We start from the raw sequence: 22,094 nt of genomic DNA, 5'->3' as shown, positions 1-22,094 counted from the left end.
AAGAGACAGTGACGCCCCCCCCCGCCACGGCTTTTAAAGAGACAGAAGACCGATTGTGCAGCATTCCTGTAAAAGCTAGGTAAGAATTCTGGTTGTTACGATTGTGCTTTCAAATCTAGAGTGTGTCTTCAGAAGCCCATGGTGCGGCGAAAGTGGAAGGTTTGACTGAACCAGATCGGAAAATACAGAAAAGCGGACAAGTGGAGCATTTTAAGTACCAATCAGAGGCGGAGCTTCTGAAGTCTAGGGGAAGCGGGAAACCGAAGGGGAGGAGTCTGCAGGGTCAGGGGAGGAGCTTCGGACCCCAGAGCCCCTGATCCTGGCTTGAAACGGGGTGAGGGTTAGTGTCGGGTGAGACTTGTAGATTGCCCTCGTGGACTTAAGTGTCCTGAATGAGAAGCATTCCGCACGGCTCCGCGGCAGGTAGAGGTGTAGCTGGTCGACCCCTCTCTGCCCCGCGTCCCAAGTAAACAGCGGCACGTGGACGTGGGATTTGGGGGACGTGTCCACGTCCCACCCCAGCAGGACTGCAGCGCGTGGGGTGGCGGGTGGAGCCGCGGGACGGTGGCGAGACAGGGTGACTGGACTGCATTCCTGGCCGGTGTGTCAGCGTCGCGGCCCACCCCCTCTGCGGAGATTTTGGAGACTCCTCCAGAATTGGGGTGCCTTCTTCTGAGGCTTTTGAGAACAGAGGGAGCCAAGCCTACGAAGGGGTGTTCCCTCCGCCAGGAATCTTCAGACTATGTGTCCCCCTCGCGCGTGGGCGAGAAACTCTGCGGCTCGCCTTTTGTGGGCTTCAAGACTCCAATTCCCAGATGACTCGAAGGTGGCTGGCGATGGACGTCGGTCAGGAGTGTTGCTGGGGATTGTAGTCCAGCTTGTTGCTAGGCACGCCAGTGAATCGCCAATGCTGTGATGTTGTTTTTGAGACAAGGTCTCTTTATGTAGTCCAGGCTAGCTTGGAACCCGCTATATAGACCAGGATGGCCTTGAACTGCGCCTGTCTCTGCCTTCTAAGTGCTAGGATTAGAAGTCCATTATTTTTGTTTTTTGTTTTATTTAGACAGATAACCCGGGTGTTGGAGTCCTGATTAAAGTGGGTCCTTTTCTCGCCATAGTATTGGGTCGTGTGAATTTCTCCGCGTCTCCCATCTCCTTGTTAAGTGTCCAAATCTTCACTCAGGCAAGGGGAAACTGAGCCTGGAGGAGTGGGAAAAGGCTTAGGAGTTCTTCCCTTGTATCCATAGTGAGGTGAGAGGCTAAACTCTCGTGCATTTCGCCGTCCAGGACGCCCACGATCTTCTGGACCTAGTTCTGGCTGACTGTCAAATGGATCGCGCCTGACTCCAAATGGAAATGTCCCTGGCAGCGCTCCGCCCACTCGGGACTACAAATCCCAAGGTGCTCTAGGCAACCGCAGCTCCCCCTCCTCTGTGGGACACGCCTCCCTCCAGTCAGAGTCACGTCGTCTAACCTGTTCCCGGGAGACTGCCCCGCCCCGTCCTCCGCTCCCCGCCGCTGGAGCTGGAGCCGGAGCCCGAGGAAAAGCCCCCCGGTGCCAGGATCTGCCCCGACGCGTGAGTTCCACCCCCACCCAGGGTCCCGCCACCCCAGAACCCGACACCGCGTCCCTGGGAGGACTTGATGGAAACTAGGACCATAGGTCCAGGGGAATAGTGTGGGGAGCTCATGCCTGGATCACTGGAAAGAAGGAACTGGGGTGCTGACTTTACTGGGCAGCTGGATGGGGACTTGGGACACCTGCGATCTTAGTGGTGCTCGGAGCCCTTGGTCGTGAGTAGTTATTGGAGCCGGAATTTTTGAAAACTTTAATTGGAGACTCTTGGAAGTGTCTTTGAGTGCTGTTGGGGTCTCCGGTCTCTGAATTTTGGGTAGATGTGGGCGATCAGGACGTTCTAGAATGGTGGAGCACCCGGTTACCTTCCAGCTGCCTTCAGCACTGAATCACTAGATCTTTGAGTAAAATTAGTGGCACTGGAATCCTGGATCCTGGTTTTTTAAAAGAGTAGGGCAAGCACGAGGGGCGTGGGTTTCTCAGGAGGCCGTGTTCCAGTGCTACACCCCACTTTCTGGTTTTGGGATGGGGGCAGGGAGTGAGAAACCGGGGCAGCTCTCCAACCTCTTCTGTGCCGCTGAGCGAACCCCAGCATGTCATTAACTGGGGCGTCAGACCTGCCTAACCAGAGGAGGCACATCCGCCCAAGAGCGCCCCCAAGCGGAAACGGGAGTCAGACTTCTTATTGCCCCACGGGGTGGGAAATAGGTGGGGTTTGCTGAGGTCATTCTAGAACGCAGGGCAGAATAACAGGACCACGGGGCTGGATCTGGGAGGCTTCTGTGGCCATGTACTGCTGCGTTGCAGAGAATGGAAGTGGTAAACTGAGGCTGGCGGGCCATACAGGCAGTTGAATTTGACATCTCCTTCACTCTTGTGACAGCTGTCTGTGGAAGGAATTCCTTCACTCCCACCAGATTTTCTAATTAACCTTCTTTCTCCCTGGGTGGGGTTCCTTGTGACCCAGAGGTGAGACATGTCGCCTCCACTTCCATCTGTCTGACCTGAGGTATTGTGGGAGATAAGGGAGGGAGGGAGGCTAATTCTGGAGGTGTCTGTCTGTCCTTGAGCCAGAGAGAGGGCAGGGGCGGGCAGGCACCTCCCTCCATCTCCGTGCCCTTATGTAGGGGGATTACGAAGCTAGTGGGGGACAAGGATCTGAAGAGGGAGGGTGTTTGCTAATGCCTGGGCTGGAATGACAGCCTGAAATGAAGCTGAGGAGGAATAGGCAGAGCTGCCAACACAGCTGTGTCCGTCCTGCCAGGCTCAGGTCGGGATGATCTCTCCGTCCGCACAGAGGTAGGCACAGCGAGTTCCACCTTCAGTGGAGTTCGTTGATCCCCGAGAAGACTCCTTTCTAACAATGGGGAGAGAGAGGCTGGTCCTGGAAACTTGCCAGTTTCTATCTGGAACCTCCATGGGCTCCCATCCTGCCGTGGCCCCACATTCCTGGGGATGGTCACTGTTGCTGGGGAGGGGGCGTGTGAAGGTCAGAGCTCTGTGGTCCAGGGCTCAGGCAGTCGAGAGCACCGGCAGTGGAACCCACAGCTCTTAGACCCACAGAAGGAAGGGGTTGGTGTGTGGCTCAGCCAGTAGAGGGCTTGCCTAGCATGCAGGGAGCCCCAGGTTCAGTCCCCAACACTGCATAAAAACGGCTGTTAGGTCAATATTTCTAGCACTGGGAAGGTAGAGGCCTAGGAAAGTGGAGGCAGGCGGAATGAGAGCTTAAGTATAGCAGGGATATAGTATGAGAGAGAGAGACAGAGAGACAGAGACAGAGAGAGACAGAGACAGAGACAGAGAGAGACAGAGACAGAGAGAGACAGAGACAGAGACAGAGAGACAAGCTCACTGATGGCTGCAGCCCACACGTTTAATCCCAGCACTGAGGAGGCAAAGGCCGGCAGTTTGGAGCCAGCCTGCTCTACATAGTGAGTTCCAGACAAGCCAGGGAGATATAAACCAACCAAGAACCCTCACAAAAAAAGAAGACACTGGGTTTTCATCCCTCACTCTGAACCAGCCCATGTGCCATCAATGGATGCCCCCAGGCCTCAGGAACTGAACTCAGCCTTTTGCTGACTACACAAGCACTCTATTGCTGGGAACTAAACTTCAGCTCTTGTTCATTTGAGACGGTGTCACTTATGTAGCCCTGGGTGTCTTCAAGCTAGAGACCCTACTGGCTCAGTGTCCCGAGTGCTGGGATTGCAGAAACTTAACTGTGTCACCCTAGAGAGCCTTGGAGAAACAAGGTAGAGTAACAGTCCAGGATGCTTGACATGTGGTCCTTGAATTGCACCCGTGTAAACACTGTATACTTTAGGTCCTAACCTCATCTGGATGAAATCATTAATTCCCCCAATAGTACATGTGAGGAAACAGGGGACAAAGAAGCCCTCCCAGTTAGCTCAAGGCAGAAGCTTAGCTAGGGGAAGTCCCATGTCCATTCTACGGATTTAAAATCAAGTCTGACCCGACTAGAGTGAAGGATTGCACTCTGGGTGTTCCCAACCCATCTCGACACCCTGACCTGAATCCCACTGACTCCTCCAGGAAGCCCAAACAGGATCCTTCACCTCTGGGAACCGGGCAAGGAGACCTAAGGGTGGAGCACAGATGGGAGCCAGATGAAGGGAGAGCTAGAGTTGGAGGAGGCCCAAGGAAGAAGACCTGAGGGTGGAAGGCAGGGACCGAAGTCTGGGAACAGAGACTCTGCCACGCCCGCTCGGCCCGCTGCCCCTGCAGGGGGAGAGCTGTGCACCTGCCCAGGCCCGCCTCACATTCCCAGGGCCTGAGCTCAGCGATCCAGCTCGCGGGGAGCGCGCGCCCCCTGGCGGTCAAGGAGTTTCTAACACCCACATTAGGCTCTGAATCTGAAGTCTTTCCTATTGATATATGAATGGTACAGTTGCCAAAAGATCCGCTTACTGACATATGCTGGAGGCGGGATTTCAGGCCTCTGGAAGAACAGCAAGGGCTCTTAGCTGCTGAGCTATTTCTTAGCCCTTGTCCGTGCACACATGGGCACTGCTGTCTACAGAGGTCGGAGGCTTCAGCTGGAGCTGGTACATGGAGCTGTGAGCCAGCCCACTCGATAAGGATGCTGGGAACCAAACTCTGGTCCTCCACACTCTAAACGGTGAAGACATCTCTTCAACAGAGGGATCAGGTCTTCCTATGTAGGTCGGGCTGGCCCCAGCATATGATGTAATCAAGTTTGGAGCTGTCTTCAGACCTCTGCCTTTGAAAACTGGGGTTACAGGCGTGTGCCACCATGCCCAGGCCTTTTTTAAAACGTGTATTTTGAGATAGGGTTGCCCAAGCTGGCCCCTTCAGTGTTCTCTGCTGCACCAACAGACCTGGAACGCATGCTCATTTTGTGTCAATCCTTCACGTAAGCAGGCTAGCTCTAAATGGATTCTCTATTTTCAAAACCGAATTCTCACAGCCCCAAAATCCTCTTGTACTCTCTTTGCACTGGTCCAGTGAGGTAACCTATTTCTCTTTGTTTTACAAGTTAGGCAACTGAGACACTCTTGTTAGGGGGGGTCCAGAATTTAACTCTCCACCTCTGGCTGCTGGCTTGTGGTAGACTTTAGGAAAATGCGATTCTGAGATAAAAAAGTAGGGCAAGAAAACTAGAAACTGAGGGGAAAAACAAATGAAAGAAATTTAGAATGTCAAAGAAATGAGATCTTGACTTGGATCCTATTTTTCTACTAGACATTGAACCTAGGGACTGACTAATAATAAGCACAGGCTCTACCACTGAGCCACGCCCCCCAGCCCCTCACTGGGGGATTCTAGGCAGGGGTTCTACCACTGAGCCACGCCCCCAGCCCCTCACTGGGAGATTCTAGGCAGGGTACTACCGCTGAGCCACGCCCCCAGCCCCTCACTGGGGGATTCTAGGCAGGGGCTCTACCACTGAGCCACGCCCCCAGCCCCTCACTGGGGGATTCTAGGCAGGGGCTCTACCACTGAGCCACACCCCCAGCCCCTCACTGGGAGATTCTAGGCAGGGGCTCTACCACTAAGCTAGATCTCCATTTCCAGTTCAGAACTCTCTCACAGTAGATACTTAAGCTTTTGGGCTTATTATTGTTTTAGAATTCTACATCTCAGAGACCCTACCAGGTGTGGTGATGCATGTCTGTAGCCTCAGCCACAGAGAGGCAGGAGAAGCCATTAGTAAAGTTCCTGAATGGACTGAGCCATGCAGTGAGACCAGATACAACATCAGATTTCAGAATGGAGGCCTCTCTGAGATCAGAAGGGACTTTTGGAATACTTAGTTTATGTCTTCCTGCCTTGTGAAGAGTCTCAGGCGGAGTCAGGGAGTCTCAGGCCCTAGGGGTGGAGAGGATTCAAGGTGACACATGCTCAGATGAGCCACCAGCCCCAACAGGTTCTGTTCCTCGTGACTTTCCAGACAGAGGCTGGTGTCAACAAGTCCCAACTGGTCCCACTGCCTACACCTTCATTGCCCAAAGCTAAAAGGTGACAGGGCTGGTGGGCGTGGCGGCTGCAATGGGGATTGAGTTAGCTGGTGTGACCGGTTCCCCTTTGTCCTACTGGCTGGTGACCACAGCTGCCTCCCTGGCCCTGGCCACCTCCCTGTTCTTCCTCGCAACAATGGGTCAGTGTGAACAGGGCTTCTTCTCGTAGACGGTGACTCGGTGAGAGAAACCTCACCAAGTTTGCGTGGAACACATTGCAGAACGACAGGATAGAACCTGGTGTGAAACCCAGTCCGAAGGACTTCGTCTAAGTTGATTTTAAGTACAGGTTTCTTCTTTTTTTAATCTTATTTCGAGACAGGGTCTTATTATGTAGACCACAACAGCCTGGAACTCACAGAGATAGCATTGTCTCTGCCCCCCCAAGTTGAGATTAAAGACACATGCACCATCTTGCTCAGCCTTTTTTTTTTTTTTTTTAATTTTTAAAGTTTTGTTTTGAGACAGGATCTCTCTCTGTAGCCCTGGCTGTCCTGGAACTAGCTCTCTGTAGACCAGGCTGGCCTCAAACTCACAGAGACCCGCCTGCCTCTGCCTTCTGAGTGCTGGGATAAAAGGTGTGCCCACCACTGCCTGGTTGGTTGATTTTAAAGTGTGTGTATGTATGCCCTCGGAGGCTGGAGAGGCCATTGGCATCTTGGAGCTGGAGGTCCCAGTAGCTGGCTGTGAGCCAGTCTTCATGGCTGTTGGGAACTGAACTCAAGCTCTTTGAGACAGTAGGAAATGCTGTCAACTGCTGAACCATCCAGCCCCAGCTTTCTTCTCTTCTCTTTTCTTTTTTCTTCCTTTTCTTTTGATTTTTGAGCCAAGGTCTCATATTGTTTATCTTGTTTAGGTGAACCTCAAAATGGCTGAGTAGCTACAGATGAGTTTTTTTTTTTTTTAAGATTTATTTATTTATTTTATGTATGTGAGCACACTGTCACTGTCTTCACCAGAAGGAGGCATCGGATCTGATTACAGATGGCTGTGAGGCACCGTGTGGTTGCTGGGAATTGAACTCAGGACCTCTGGAAGAGCAGTCAGTGCTCTTAGCCACTGAGCCATCTCTCCAGCCCCACAATGGGTCTTAACTCAAGATTTTCTTATCCATTTTCCAAGTGCTGCGATTGGAGGAATGAACGCACCTGGCTTCAAGCTCTCTGAATTGTATTTTCTTGCTTACTCTGTGTGTGTGTGTGTGTGTGTGTGTGTGTGTGTGTGTGTTGCTGTGTATTGTGTGTCAGTGTGTCCTTGCACATGGAGGCCAGAGGTCATTATCATGTGTCCCCCACCACCACTATCCACCTTATGCGTCGTTATTTTTTAAAGTTTTATTTCTTTTGTTGTATGTATATGCGCGTTTTACCTGCTTATATGTCTATGCACCGTGTGTGTGCCTGATGCCTGTGGAAGCCAGAAGAAGGTGTTGCACTCTCTGGAACTAGAGTTATAGATGGCTGTGAGCTGCTATGTGGGTGCTGAGAAATGAACTTCATGACCTCTGAGCCATCTCTCCACACCCACCTTATTTTCTCTCTTCTCTTCTCTTCTCTTCTCTTCTCTTCTCTTCTCTTCTCTTCTCTTCTCTTCTCTCCTCCTCCTCCTCCCTCCTCTTCCTGCTCTTCCTCTCCCTCTCTCTCTCTCTCTCTCTCTCTCTCTCTCTCTCTCTCTCTCTCTCTCTCTCTGATTTTGGCATGTATACCTGGGCAGCCATGGCCTGTGATTGCCTGTCTCTACCTCCCCAGAGCTGGCATTCCCAGCATGCACCTGTACTCCCAGGATGCACCTGCACTCCCAGAGTTTCAGTGGGGATGCTAAGGACTGAGCCCAGCACCAGCTGAGCTGGCTCTTCTAAAGCCTTTACCCCAGGTTAGCTTCTCAGGTGCTGATTCTCCTCCCTGTACAACTTCACCATATCCTCCTGACATGTGACACCACAATTGGATAGGTGTTTTGTTTTGTTTTGTTTTGTTTTGTTTTGTTTTTGGCAGGGTTCAGGCTGGAGAAGTGGCTCAGCGATTACGAGCACTGTCTGCTTTTCCAGAGAAGCTAGGTTCAATTTCCAGCACCCACATGGCAGTTTCTGATTCCTTCGTGCAGACTTATATACAGGCAGAACACTAATGAACAAAAAAAAAGTAAGGCTCATTCTGTAGCCCAGGCTAGACTGAATATACTCAGTCTAGTGTCTGGTCTGACACTAGAAATTCTTCACAACTGTTTCTGAGTTTAGGATTATAGGTGGGCGATGCTTGGCTAACTCATAACTTCATGGTTAGACGTGGAAAAGGAGCTAGGGGTGTGGCTCAGATTTGTGCGCCTGCGTCGCGCACATGCTCAAAGCGCATGCGCCATTGGCTCCGTTCCCAGCACCACGTGGCCCATGTGATGCTCCAACCCTGTGATCTCAGCACTCAGGAGGTGTAAGCAGAAATTTGAGGTCATCCTAAACTACACAAAAGCTTTAGACCGGCCTGTGCCATATGAGATCCTGTCCCAAACAATAACATGGTGGAGGAAAGGCTGAGAGGTTTAGAGCACTTGCTCTTGCAGAGGACCCAGGTTCAGTTCCCAGCACCCACATGATGCCTCACAACTGTCTGTAACTTTAGTACTAGGGGATCTGATGCCCTGTTCGGATCATGATGGGGACCAAGCACACAGACAGGCAGATGCTCATACACAGAAAGTTAAATAAATGTCAAAGTAAACAGAACAAAAAAAACAAACAACAAACTTAGAATGCTGATACACGTCTGTAATCCAAGGAACCTGGAGGCCAAGGCAGGCCAAGGATTGTAAGTTTGAGGCCTACATAGTTTTAAGCTACATAAAGTTTTCCAGTCTACACTGGGATACATACAAAGACCCTGCCTCAACATGGATAGTAAATAGAGGGCTGGGGGCGTGGCTCAGTGGTAGAGCCCCTCCCTAAACATGTATATGGCACAGTATTTAATCTTTATTATAGCGATAAACAAAACAACAAAAAAATTACAACAAACATCTGGTGCCGTCCCTTGGTCCCTAGTAGACATTCATTAAAGTAACAGTTAATTATTTGAGCCTCAGTTCAATAACAGGTAAGTGATGGATGAATTCTTTGTCCCGAACTTTTCTAGGATGGGTTCAGACTTCTAGGTAAGCTTATGGACAGAGTTCTGAAGGAACCTTAATGACAGTTGAGGACCCCTCCTTCCCTGGGGCGGCGCCTTGAGGGGCGTGGCCTGGAGGGTCTAAGCCAGTTCTCACTCCTGGTAGGCACCCTGCTCCGGCCGGCACCATGGACAGCGAGGCATTCCAACAGGCGAGGGACCTTCTGGATCTGAACTTCCAGTGTAAGCTGGCAGCCTGGTGGATGAGCAGGGCCCGGTAAGGGGGAGGGGATGGAGGGGACAACGTCGTGACCTTCTCTCCCACCCACCCACTCAGCGCTGGCCATGAAGCACATGGATCTGAAACAGATGGAGCTGGACACCGCTGCTGCCAAAGTGGACGAATTAACCAAGCAGTTGGAGTCGTTGTGGTCAGACTCGCCAGCTCCTCCTGGCACACAGGCTGGAGTTCCCTCTAGGGTGAGCCTGGTGATCTCACTGACCCCAAAACCAGCATTTCTCCATGCCCCAGGGGAGGCCCGGATTTCTAAGGTGCTGCAGGCTGAGGGGTGTGCAAGGCCATCTAGAAGAGAGAGATAGTGAGGTATGGAGACCAGGCTGGTAATCCCTGCCCCAGGGAAACTGAGGCAGGAGAATGAATTTAGTTAGTGCCAACTGAGGCAGGAGGATGAATTTAGCGCCAACTACTCTACTTCATAGTGAGTTCAAGGCTAGCCTAGGCTACAGGAGAGACTGGTTAAGCTGGTGGAATGTTTGCCTAGTATGGATGAAGGTCTATGTCCTATCCCTTGTACCAGATAAACACAGGGCTTGTGGTGTACACATACTGGAGCCATAGAGGCAGGAGGATAAGGAATTCATGGCCAAACTTCAGTTCCTGGAGACCTTCAGGCTAACCTGGGCTTTGGGAGGCATTATCTCAAAAGTTATTTGTTTGTTTAAACATGGTTTAAGTGTGTAGCCCAGGCTGCCCCCAAACTCAGAGCTATACCTTCCACTACTTCCCCAGAGGCGTGCACACCCCCATACCAAACTAAAATAATTTTTTGCACACCCCCATACCAAACTAAAATAATTTTTTAAGTAGAAAAAAGGTGAGAGCTCATATAAAGCCTTTAAAAAGAAGGTTTATTTATGTTTATGTTCTATCTGCACATACATGCCAGAAGCATCAGAACCCATCATAGATTATGTGCGCCACCATGTGGATGCTGGGAATTGAACTCAGGACCTCTGGAAGAGCAGCCAATACTCTTAACCACGGAGCCACCTTTCAAGCCCCACAAAGTTGTTTCTTAAGCCATATAAAAGGATCAGTAACCGGGGCTGGAGAGATGGCTCAGTGGTTAAGAGCACTGACTGCTCTTCCAAAGGTCCTGAGTTCAATTCCCAGCAACCACATGGTGGCTCACAAGCATCTGTAATGAGATCCGATGCCCTCTTCCAGTGTGTAAAGGACAGTACGTTCATATACATTAAATAAATCAATTAAAAAAAAATCAGTAACAAGTTAGACCCCTTTGCACCCAGGCTCTGCACCTGCAGTCATCGGGTCCGATGTCTCCGACATCCACTTACTCTTCCGTGCCGTCTTCCCCACAGATGTCCCGGTACAGCACCAGCCCTGTCCCGGAGCATTTTGGCAGCAGAGGGTCCCTACAGAAGATAGCCGCCGATGGCGTAGAGGCCCGTTTTGGACGCTCAGAGAGTGCCCCGTCCCTGCACCCTTACAGCCCTCTGTCTCCCAAGGGCCGTCCGTCCTCGCCGCGCACCTCCATCTACCTGCAGCCTACAACACCTGACCCCTACAGCAGCCTGGATCGGGCGCCATCGCCCAGACCCCGCGCCTTCGACGGAGCAGGCAGTCCCCATGGTCGGGCGCCGTCCCCGCGGCCGGGGACTGGCCCAGTGCGGCAGCCGGGTCCCCCGACCCCTTTTGACTACCTAGGACGCGCAGGGTCCCCCCGGGGCAGCCCTCTAGCAGAGGGACCCCAGGCCTTCTTCCCGGAGCGAGGACCTTCCCCACGCCCGCCCGCTGCAGCCTATGACACATCGGGGAGCCCTCTGCTGGGCGCGGGTGGCAGTGCCTTCGCCCCGCCACTTCGCGCACAAGGTTCAAGGGGACCCTTTCTTTGGGAGGCTGGTTTGGTCTAGTCTATGCTCTCACCCTCATTCATGGACCTCTTTCACCAGATGACTCGACGCTGCGCCGGAGGCCCCCGAAAGCCTGGAACGAGTCTGACCTGGATGTAGCCTACGAGAAAAAGTCTTCACAGACAGCAAGCTATGAACGTAAGTGACAGAGGGTGAGGGGACCTGGAGGACAGGAGTCTGGAGTCCATCTGAACGATCGATCGATGTGTGTTTTGCAGGGCTGGATGTCTTTACGCGGCCTGCCTCGCCAGGCCTGCAGCTCTTACCCTGGAGAGAGAGCAGCCTGGATGGGCTGGGGGCCAGTGGCAAGGTGAGGGACTGGTGGGCAGCACCGGGTGAAGGTGGACCGTCTGTGTGTGTGGTGGCCCACGCTAGTGTGTGTGTGTGTGTGTGTGTGTGTGTGTGTGTGTGTGTGTACACCTTTTCCCACACTCTTCTTTATGGCGGGAGGATGAGGATAGAATCTAGGGTAAGGCTCACTGTAGATGAGTGGAAACTCCTGAGTCACACTCCCATCCCCTCACTGGAGGATTCTAAGCAGGGGCTCTACCACTGAGCCACGCCCCCAGCCCCTCACTGGGGGATTCTAGGCAGGGGCTCTACCACTGAGCCACACCCCCAACCCCTCACTGGGGGATTCTAGGCAGGGGCTCTACCACTGAGCCACACCCCCAACCCCTCACTGGGGGATTCTAGGCAGGGGCTCTACCACTGAGCCACGCCCCAGCCCCTCACTGGGGGATTTTAGGCAGGGGCTCTACCACTGAGCCACGCCCCCAGCCCCTCACTGGGGGATTTTAGGCAGGGGCTATATTACTAAGCTAGCTCTATCAGCAAACAAACTTCTGCTTAGGTTTATTAAACTGATTTGAATCCTACCTCAGCCTTCTGAATGGTAGCCTCAAGGTGTGGATGCTCTTCCTTTTGTGTGTGTGGGGGTTGGTGTTTTGTTTTCCTGCCGTGGGAAATGGCCTACAGTCAAGTCAATCCTCCTGTCTCAGCCTCTCCTGCTAGGATGACTGGCATGAGCCACCACACACATCCCTCTTCCCCTTCAGCCCCTTGTCCTTACCTGTCTTTGTCCCCTTCTCACCTTCCTTTCCTTCCCCCTTCTCCCTCCCACCCAGGACAACATCACCAGTGCCACATTGCCACGCAACTACAAGGTGTCCCCTCTGGCCAGTGACAGGCGTTCTGACGTTGGCAGCTACCGCCGCTCCATGGGCTCTGCAGGGCCCTCAGGCACTTTGCCCCGTAGCTGGCAGCCCGTCAGCCGCATTCCCATGCCTCCCTCCAGCCCTCAGCCTCGCAGTACCCCGCGCCAGCGCCCCATCCCCCTCAGTATGATCTTTAAACTCCAGAATGCTTTCTGGGAACATGGAGCCAGCAGGGCTGTGCTCCCGGGATCCCCCATCTTCTCCCGAGCACCCCCACCTAAGCTGCCTCCCCAGCCACCCCCTCAGCCACAGCTGCTACCCCAACCCCAACCTCAGATGCCCCCCCAGTCCCAGCCTCAGCCTCAGACTCCAGGACCTCAGCAGACTTGGTCCCCCATGAATGAAGGTGAGTCAGCTAAGGGGGCGGGTCCCCAGAAGGTTGGGCAAAGGGAGGGCAACTGACAGGAACCAGAGTAGCGGGGAGCCAGGATAGCCAAGCTTCACCCCACAAACTGTCCCTGCAAAGGGCTGGGCCAGTGAGCATGGGAATGCACACAGGAGCCAGGGTTACAGAGTCGTATGCTGTGCAGCCTCAGGCAGGTGCGCTAACCTCTCTGGGCCTAGCTTTCCGAGTGTAAAAGCTGAATCGTGATAAAAATTCTGTCTGCTGGGACATGGCACTCAAATTACATCAAGTCTTGAGAATGAGGCCCCAGTGCCCAGTAAGTACGGCTTGCCCATTATGTCCCAGCTGACAGGGTCTTTTAGTGCCAAATTGGAGGAGTAAAGCGAGAGCTTCACTTCTCCAAACCACTGGTTTGTGGTATGAGTCAGGGCAAATCCTGTCGTCGGTGACTCACGCCTTTAGTCCCAGTGTTGGAGAGGCAGAGACGGGCGGATCTCTTGAGTGTGAGGCCAGCCTGGTCTACAGAGTGAGTTCCAGGACAGTCAGGGCTACACAGAGAAACCCTGTCTTGAAAAATAAACAAACAAAAAGCAAATTGGGGGTAAATTATCCAACCAATCTCAGCCCTTTTCCCCGCCCAGAAAAAGAAGGAATAATGTTTACCTCATAGGATTGTGGCAGGGGTTGGGATAAAGACCAGTTAATATGTCCTCCTGCTTCTGAGGCTACAGTGGAAGGAGGGGAGGTAACAGAGAACAGATCACTGAACACCAGGCTTCTCCTGGGGATCTGCATGAGATGTTAGAAATAAAGTTCTTCGGATCCTAGAAGATTGTTGGTAGGAGTGCAGATTCCAGAGTGAGGCAGCTGTGTGACTTTGGGCAAATGACTTTCCCTCTCTGATCCTCAGATGCCTGTTGGCAATATAGAGATAATCACCTGTTTCTTCATAATATAGAGAAGGGTGATAGGCCGGCGTGTAGGGCTGGGACTCAGTGGGTAGAATGTCTAGAATGTGTCTTGGGTTCAATGCCCATCACTGCAAATACATACATAAACAAATATTTAACATATTATGCTATAAATAAATAAATCTGTCAAATAAATGCTCAAAGATAAGAATATTATGCACATCCCAGAGTAGTCTAGAGAGGGCAAGTAGTTGCTCTGAGGTCACACAGCCCAGAAGTTGGTTGTATTCCCAAAGCTGCAGATCTGTGAAAGCTCTTGGCGACTCTTCCTCTAATGGGGTTCTTGTTCCTGCTAGGCCTCCTCAAACCCCCTGCCGAGCTGGAGCCAGAGCCCGAGCTGGAGGGACTACTGGCTCCCGTGCTGGAGTCTGGGGATGCAGATGAAGGCACCGTCACGAGGCCCCTCAGCCCTACCAGGCTGCAGCCAGCGCTGCCACCCGAAGCACAGACCGTACCTGAGCTGGAAGAGGTGGCCCGAGTGCTGGCAGAGATTCCTCGACCCCTCAAACGCAGAGGCTCCATGGAGCAGAGCCCTGCTGCCGCCCTGCCTCCCACCCACAAGAAACAGTACCAACAGATCATCAATAGACTCTTCCATCGTCATGGTGGCCCAGGGCCTGGAGGGCCTGAGCCTGAGCTGTCTACAATTACAGAGGGATCTGAGGCCAGGGCAGGGCCCCCTGCTCCCGCCCCTCCAGCTCCTATCCCACCCCCAGCCCCAGCCCAGAGCAACCCTCCAGAGCAGCCTCAGAGCATGGTAAGTCATGAGCCTGGGATGTATGCTCATCTCTGATACAGTTGCTGTAACAAAAAGGCCTCCACCATATAGTGGTTCAAATGAGATCTGCAGTTGCACCCAGACCCTGACCCCCAGGCTAACCTATATTCTTTTTTCTTTTTTCTTTTTTCTTTTTCTTTTTTTTTTTTTTTTGGAGCTGGGGACCGAACTCAGGGCCTTGCGCTTTGCTAGGCAAGTGCTCTACCACTGAGCTAAATCCCCAACCCTTAACCTATATTCTTGAGATTAGCCGGGCTTTGATACCAAGATGGTACCAACTATGCTACAAAGGAGCCTGGGAAATGTAGTCTTTCGTGTAGATAGGGCTGGGCTCAGGGAAAGAGAGACTGAGCCCAAACAGCAGTTTTTACCTGGCCCCACGCCACTTATTCAGCTGTGCATCCTAGGGCCAGGTATTTATCCACTCTGTTTTCAGCCTCAATTTTCCTGTCTGTAAAGTGGACGTAAGAATACCAGTGGCCGCCTGTTAGCTTTACGCTGAGGCTTGCACTGCTGCCTGGGATATAACTGTGACCCTCCCGTTGTTAACGCTGACCCGGGTGTTGGTTCCTTCTGTTTTGCTTTGTTTGCTGTTTTATTTGTTCTGTCTTTTATTGGTTTGACAGTATCAACTCAGGGGAAGGCATTTTTGGCTCAGTTTGAGAACAAGAGGCAGCTGCTTCCATTGGGTCCACAGTCAAGAAGCAGACAGATAAATGCTGAAGTTTGCCTTTCTTCTTTTGATTCAGTCTAGGACCTTGGCCCATGGAATGGGCCATTATAAGTGAGCCAAGCAAAAAGAAAAAAGAAAAGAGAAAAAAGGGGGGAGGGGAGAAATAAGTGGACCAGCCTTAATTAACCCAATCCAGTCCCTCGCTCCCTTGCACTGACCAGAGATTCTTCCCATCGTTATTATACTTTTCTAGGGGTGGCGTTGGTTTTTTTTTAAATCTTTTATTTATTTAGTGTGAGTGCCCTGTTGCATATCTATCCACCTGCCTGTAGAGGGCACCAGATCCCCCTATAGATGGCTGTGAGCCACCCTGTGGTTGCTGGGAATTACTGAACTCAGGACCTCTGGAAGAGCAGTCAGTGCTCTTAACTGCTGAGCCATCTCTTCAGCCCCAGGGGTTGTATTTTCTCTGTGTAGTCCTGGCTGTCCTGGAACTCACTCTGTAGACCAGGCTGGTCTCAAACTCACAGAGATCCTCCTGCCTCTGCCTCCCAAGTGCTGGGGTGAAAGGCACGCACTACCACTGACTAGCTATGTTCTTTTGGTTTTCTTGTTTTGTTTTATTTTAATTTTTATGTGTAAGGATGTTTTGTTTCCATGTATGCCTGGGCACACTATGTGTGCAGTGCCCGTTGAGGCCAGAAGGGGATTCCAGATCCCATTAAACTGGAGTTACAGATGGTTGGGAGCCACCATGTGAGTGCTGGGACTTGAGCTTGGGTCCTCAGCAAGAACAGCCAGTGCTATAAACCTCAGGTGAATTCTAAATCCCACTAAGTTGTCAATCAAAAGTAATCACAGTGGTTTTGTGTTAGTTTTTGTTTGTCTCTTTCTTTGTTTTGCCCAATGGTTCTCAGCCTTCCAATGCTGTGACCCCATTACCCCAGTTCCTCATGTTGTGGTGACCCCACCAACCATAAAATTACTTTCTTTCTTTCTTTTTTTTTTTTTCCAGAGCTGGGGACCGAACCCAGGGCCTTGCGCTTACTAGGCAAACGCTCTACCACTGAGCTAAATCCCCAGCCCATAAAATTACTTTCATTGCTACTTCATAACTGTAATTTTGCTACGGTTATTAATTGTAATGTAAATATCTATTTTCTGATGGTCTTAGGAGACCTCCATAAAAGAGTCATTTCACCTAATGGCTTGCTCTAGCCCAAGCTGTCCTTGAACAGTGCAATCCTCCTGCTTCAACTACCCAAGTGCTGATATTATGGGTATGCACTACCATATCTGGCTTACAGAAATAATTTTTGTACAGAGCACCAGTCTGTGGCTTCCTGGCTTCCTCTAAGATCTCAGGGCTCAAGGTTCCAAAGTCACAGGATGTTCTGATAGTTGTAAAGAACCAGCCGAGACAGCCCTACCCCCGGGGTGACCCGGTCTGTGGGTCTACTTTCCCCTCTGAACTATGGTCCAGCTGGCCTCACTGAAGCCCCTCCCTGTTCCGCAGGAGATGCGCTCAGTACTGCGCAAAGTAGGGTCCCCACGCAAGGCTCGGCGCGCTCGCCTCAACCCACTGGTGCTGCTGTTGGATGCAGCGCTGACTGGAGAGCTGGACGTGGTACAGCAGGCGGTGAAGGAGGTGAGGTGACCCCCCCCAACCCCAGGTGAGAAGAGAACGGGGGCGACAGGTGGGGCTGAATCCTCCTCCCCCCGGTGTTCCTAGATGAATGACCCAAGCCAGCCCAACGAGGAGGGCATCACCGCCCTGCACAATGCCATCTGCGGTGCCAACTACCCCATCGTGGACTTCCTCATCGCCGCGGGCGCCAATGTCAACTCCCCTGACAGCCATGGCTGGTGAGCCCCAACCGTGTACCTGTGGGGAGGTGGGTGGCTCGGAGGTAGGATGGTGCTGCTGGCCTGGACCTCCCTCTCATTCATCCTCCTGCCACCAGGACGCCACTGCATTGTGCCGCTTCCTGCAACGACACTGCCATCTGCACGGCACTGGTGCAGCACGGTGCGGCCATCTTCGCCACTACACTCAGCGATGGTGCCACCGCCATTGAAAAGTGTGACCCTTATCGTGAGGGATACGCAGACTGTGCTACCTATCTGGCAGGTGCGAGGCTGTGTGCGGGGCTTGGGGTGGGGGTGCGGGTGCGGGTGGGGGCGGGGTAGGGACTGGCAGATGCGTGCAGGTGGGTGGGGACATGGGAGCCGTCATTCAGAGTGTACAACTCACCTGCATTCTGCCTGAGGGACAGGCGGTAGAGATACCAAATATACTGTCCAGCTGCTGTGGCAGCTGCACGCATGAAATCCTAGCGCCTGTGAGGCGGAGGCAGCTGGATGTCTGTGAGTTGGAGGCCAGCCAACCTGGCCTGCTCCATGTGGCTGGAGCACATAGCAAGTTCAGGCCAGCCCAACCTACAAAGGGAGAGCTGTCTGAAGAACAAGAACAAACAGAAGCAAGGGTAGCGTGGCACACCGAGCAGTCTGCTGGGGAGCTACTTAGAGGCTGGGACACTCGTAGATATACCTGAGTTCTTGTCAGGTCTCTCCGGGCCCCAGGCTAACCCGCTGAGCTTAGCCCCAGAGGCTTGCCCATAGTTTCCGCTGAACTTATGGAGAGGCAGATCGTATCATAGGTTAGCATTAGGGCTCACAGAGCAGGATTTAACATTGTATAGGTGGGGATGGGGGCCATTCCTGAGGCTGGATTGTGAGTTGGAGACCAGTTGGAGTTATGTATAAAGAACCTGTCTCCAGAGAAGGCCATGGGGTGGACGCAGCTCAGCCGTACAGTGCTTGCTTAGCAGGACTGCAGGAACTGGGTGTGGTGGTGCGCCCCTGTCATACCACAGCCTGAGAGATGGAGCCAGAAAGACCGAAAGCTCAGGGTTCTCCTTGGCCATATACCTAGCTTGAGGCCAGACTGAGATACATTTGGCCCTACCTATCTTTTTAAAAAGTTTCTTGGGGCTGGAGAGATGGCTCAGAGGTGAAGCGCACCCGACTACTCTTCCAGAGGTCCTGAGTTCAATTCCCAGCAACCACATGGTGGCTCACAACCATCTGTAATGGGATCTGATGCCCTCTTCTGGTGTGTCTGAAGACAGTTGCCATGTACTCAGCATATAAATAAATAAATAAATAAATAAATAAATAAATAAATAAACAAACTAAAAAAATTCCTTTTTTCAAAGAGGGAGATGAGGGTCAGGAGAGATCACTCGGCAGTAAAGCCCTGGCTACTCTTCCAGAGGTCCTGAGTTCAGTTCTCAGCACTGAGCTGGTGGCTCACACCTGTTTATAACTGGTTCCGTGGGATCCAATGTCCTCTTCTGGCGTGCAGATGTTCATGCAAAAAAAAACAAAAAACAAAAAAAACAAAAAACAAAAAAAACCAAAAAACAAAAAAACACCTATCTACGTAAAACACAGAAATAAGCAAATCTTTCTGTTTTTGTTTTCCAAAAACAGGAATTCTCTGTGTAGCCCTGGCTGTCCTGGAACTCACTTTGTAGACCAAGCTGGCCTTGAACTCATAGAGATGCTCCTGCCTCTGCTTCCCGAGGTCACACCTGGCTACTAAACAAATCATAAAGAAGGGGGAAAAAGAGGGGCCGGGTTGTAGTAGCGCAGGCCTTTAATTCCAGCCCTTGGGAGGCAGAGGCGGGTGGATCTCTGAGTTTGAGGGGATGTCTAGTTCCAGATTAGCCAGGGCTACATGGAGGGAAAAAAGGGGGGGGTGACAGCCGGCCACCGAGTGAAGGTAGATTGCCCATTTTGACACACCAACAGTGCTCAAATGTTGGAGAGAGCTGGTACGAGCATCTCATGCTATCCACTGGCAGAGGCAAAGACACCGTTCCAGGTGTCTCAACTCTGCTGGAGCAGGGGCCATGCCTGACCTCATCCTCCATGTGGCTGTGTTCCTGGGCCCAGTCTGGACTACCATATTCTTCCTGTGTTTTCAGACGTCGAACAAAGCATGGGACTGATGCACAATGGCGTTGTGTATGCGCTCTGGGACTACAGCGCAGAGTTTGGGGATGAGCTGTCCTTCCGGGAGGGCGAGTCAGTCACTGTGCTGCGGAGAGACGGGCCAGAGGAGACCGACTGGTGGTGGGCGGCACTGCACGGTCAGGAAGGCTATGTGCCGCGCAACTACTTCGGGGTGAGCCCAGAGACTACCCAGTGGGAGTCCCCTATTAATGGTTTGGGCCAAGTTGATCTGTTATTATAGCACTTTGGAGGCTGAGGCAGGAGGATTGCCAAGAGTTCAAGGCATGACAGCCACTTACAGGTTCCCCGACATCTTCCTGCTCCTTCTCTGGCTCCAGCTCATTCAGATGTTTTGATTGGTCATTGGTGTGGCTGGTAGTTAGATGGTAGCCCTCCTTCTTAGGGGTGGGATAAGCGGTGCTGGGCTGCTGGTGTCTGATAGTTCTCTTCCCTCAGCTCTTCCCTAGAGTGAAGTCTCAGCGGAGCAAAATCTAGTAGGAATGAAGGATGATCGTAAAGGAGAAAAGTGCACCGCCAGCCTGCCTTCCACCCAGACCTGCCCGATCCATCTAACTAATCTGCCGCTATTCTCCAGAGGGGTTCTGCCTGCACCGGAAATTCTCTGCTCAAGGGCGGCTCAAGGGAGGGCAGCCCCAGACTGAAGATTACGAAGCTGCCTTAAGCATTGGGGTGAGGTGGAGCTGGGGACATTTGGGGGCAGGAACTCCCACCCCGCCCCCAACACACACACACTTGCCAAATCAGATCTGGTTCTAAGTGCCTCCTACTGGCAGCAAGCCACTGCACTATCCCAGCTGAGCCTGGGAGGCTACCCAACCCTTCTCTCTGAGTCCTTTCTTCCTCTCACCTGGAAGTCCCCGTTCTTCCCAGCAGCCTCCATTCCTCCCAGAAGCCTTGGGGCCTGTGTGAGGCCCCCATTTCCCCAACCAAGTGCCTTCACACCATGTGGCTTACTGTTTATAATGACGCGGAAACTGTTTCCTTTATAAATAAAGGTCGTTTGCCCAGCAATGAACATCACTTTGATTCTGTTCGGTCAACATGAATGCTGTCCGTGTTGGTTAGTTTTCGTCAACACAAACCTAGACAGGATAGTTCTCACAGATCCGTCTCATACATGTGTCCAATTCTTTAATTTTCTTGTTAGTTTTTTTGAGACAAACCAGGCATGTGTAATCTCTTTGATTTTTTTTTTTCCTTTTCTTTTTTTTTTTTTTCAGAGCTGGGGACCGAACCCAGGGCCTTGCGCTTGCTAGGCAAGCGCTCTACCACTGAGCTAAATCCCCAACCCCATCTCTTTGATTTTGAAACAGGATATTATGTTTGGTTTAGGCGAGCTTTAAACCTGTAGTTTGTGTCTCGGATCCTGGAGGAGCTTGAAGTGATGGATCTGTGCCACCGTGATCAGCTACTACTAATTAATTAATTAATTAATTTAGAAAAAATAATAAGAATAAAAAGGTCCTGTGAATAAATTTTTTAAGATCAATTTATTTATTTTATTTATATGAGTACACTGTAGCTGTCTTCAGAGACACCAGAAGAGGGCATCATATCCCATTACAGATGTTTGTGAGCCACCATGTGGTTGCTGGGAATTGAACTCAGGACCTCTGGAAGAGCAGTCAGTGCTCTTAACCGCTGAGCCATAACATTTTTTAAAGAGGGAAATAAAGAAAAATAAAAAAGTCTGGTTCCACTTCCCCCAAAGCCCATTTTTAGGGTCTTAACATGAGGTTTAAGTTTAGAGAGCAAGAGCTATGTATAACTAGCCAAGCAGTAGTGGCACACACCTTTAGTCTCAGCACTCAGGAGGCACAGGCAGGCAGATCTCTGTGAGTTCGAGGCCAGCCTGGTCTATAAACCAAGGTGCAGGACATTTGTAACATGGAATCCAAGAGCTGCGGAGATGGCTCAGCAGGTAAACACACTTGCCAAGCCTGACAGCCCTTGTTCAAGCCTCAGGAGCCAAGAAAGGATGGAGGGAAAGAAGCTATTCCTGCAGGTTGTTCTCTGACAAGCACGGAGAGTTCCCATGGAACAAATACATGAATAAAGCCATGTAACTAAGACAGAAAAAAAGGTAATTTTAAAAAGAAAGAAAGTGGGGCTGGAGAGATGGCTCAGTGGTTAAGAGCACCACTACTCTTGCAAAGAAAGGATCTGCATTTGATTTCCAGCACCTGCATGGTGCCTCACAACCATCAATAGCTCCAGCACCAGGGGATCTGATGCCTTTTGACCTCTGTGGGTACCAGGTACACACTTGATGCACATACATGCATGAGGCAAAACGCACGCATCAAAAATAAAATATTTTTTTTTTAAAAAGAAAGAGCCAGATATTGTGGAAGCAGAGACAGGCAGGTTTTTGTGAGTTCAAGGCCAACCTTGCGGATAGAGTAAGCTCTAGAACAGTGTCAGAACTAAATAGAGAGACTCTGTCTCAAAAAGAAAAAGAAAAAGAAAAGGAAGGAAGGAAGGAGCAAAGGAACAAAGAAAAAGGTGAAGGTGACATTTGAGCAGGGATCCAGAGATAGGAAATAACGGACAGCATAGTCCAGCCTTGCTATCCTGACCCTCAGGAGTCTGAGGTGGGTGAGTCACAAGTAGGAGTGGGGGGCTGGGGGGAAGCCCAGGCTACAGCGTGAGCTCCTCCGGACCAGCTTGGGTTACATAGTGAGACAGTCTCAAAAGAGAGCAGGAAGGGTTCATGA

At 51.6% G+C, this 22,094-nt stretch overlaps 1 protein-coding gene across 2 annotated transcripts; it reads left to right on the top strand.

Moving 5' to 3' along the window:
• Positions 1 to 14: 14 nt before the first annotated feature.
• On the top strand, positions 15 to 20,388 carry Ppp1r13l (protein phosphatase 1 regulatory subunit 13 like). Of its 2 annotated transcripts, XM_032894295.1 has the most exons (14): positions 15 to 79; positions 1,288 to 1,577; positions 9,343 to 9,419; positions 9,514 to 9,656; positions 10,800 to 11,310; positions 11,391 to 11,489; positions 11,570 to 11,661; positions 12,479 to 12,914; positions 14,182 to 14,642; positions 16,853 to 16,984; positions 17,069 to 17,202; positions 17,301 to 17,467; positions 19,329 to 19,528; positions 19,813 to 20,388. In XM_032894295.1, exons 3-14 carry the CDS (start codon positions 9,365 to 9,367, stop codon positions 19,849 to 19,851), a joined length of 2,469 nt encoding a protein of 822 aa, XP_032750186.1. In that variant the 5' UTR covers positions 15 to 79; positions 1,288 to 1,577; positions 9,343 to 9,364; the 3' UTR covers positions 19,852 to 20,388. The 2 variants fall into 2 exon arrangements, with proteins under 2 accessions (XP_032750186.1, XP_032750185.1); XM_032894294.1 differs by lacking the exon at positions 15 to 79 and having other exon boundaries at positions 301 to 1,577.
• The last annotated feature ends 1,706 nt before the right edge of the window (positions 20,389 to 22,094 follow it).

Source organism: Rattus rattus, chromosome 2 (genome assembly GCF_011064425.1).
Source record: "Rattus rattus isolate New Zealand chromosome 2, Rrattus_CSIRO_v1, whole genome shotgun sequence".
In the NCBI taxonomy this organism is placed as follows: Eukaryota; Metazoa; Chordata; class Mammalia; order Rodentia; family Muridae; genus Rattus; species Rattus rattus.
This window is presented reverse-complemented; position numbering and strand designations above follow the sequence as displayed.

Bases quoted from the DNA above. Each gene is read 5' to 3' on its own strand.
- Ppp1r13l (XM_032894295.1), top strand. From the start codon at position 9,365: ATGGACAGCGAGGCATTCCAACAGGCGAGGGACCTTCTGGATCTGAAC. The intron at 11,662-12,478 runs GTGAGGGACTGG...CCTCCCACCCAG, and splicing joins GGCTGGGGGCCAGTGGCAAG to GACAACATCACCAGTGCCAC. The intron at 16,985-17,068 runs GTGAGGTGACCC...CGGTGTTCCTAG, and splicing joins TACAGCAGGCGGTGAAGGAG to ATGAATGACCCAAGCCAGCC.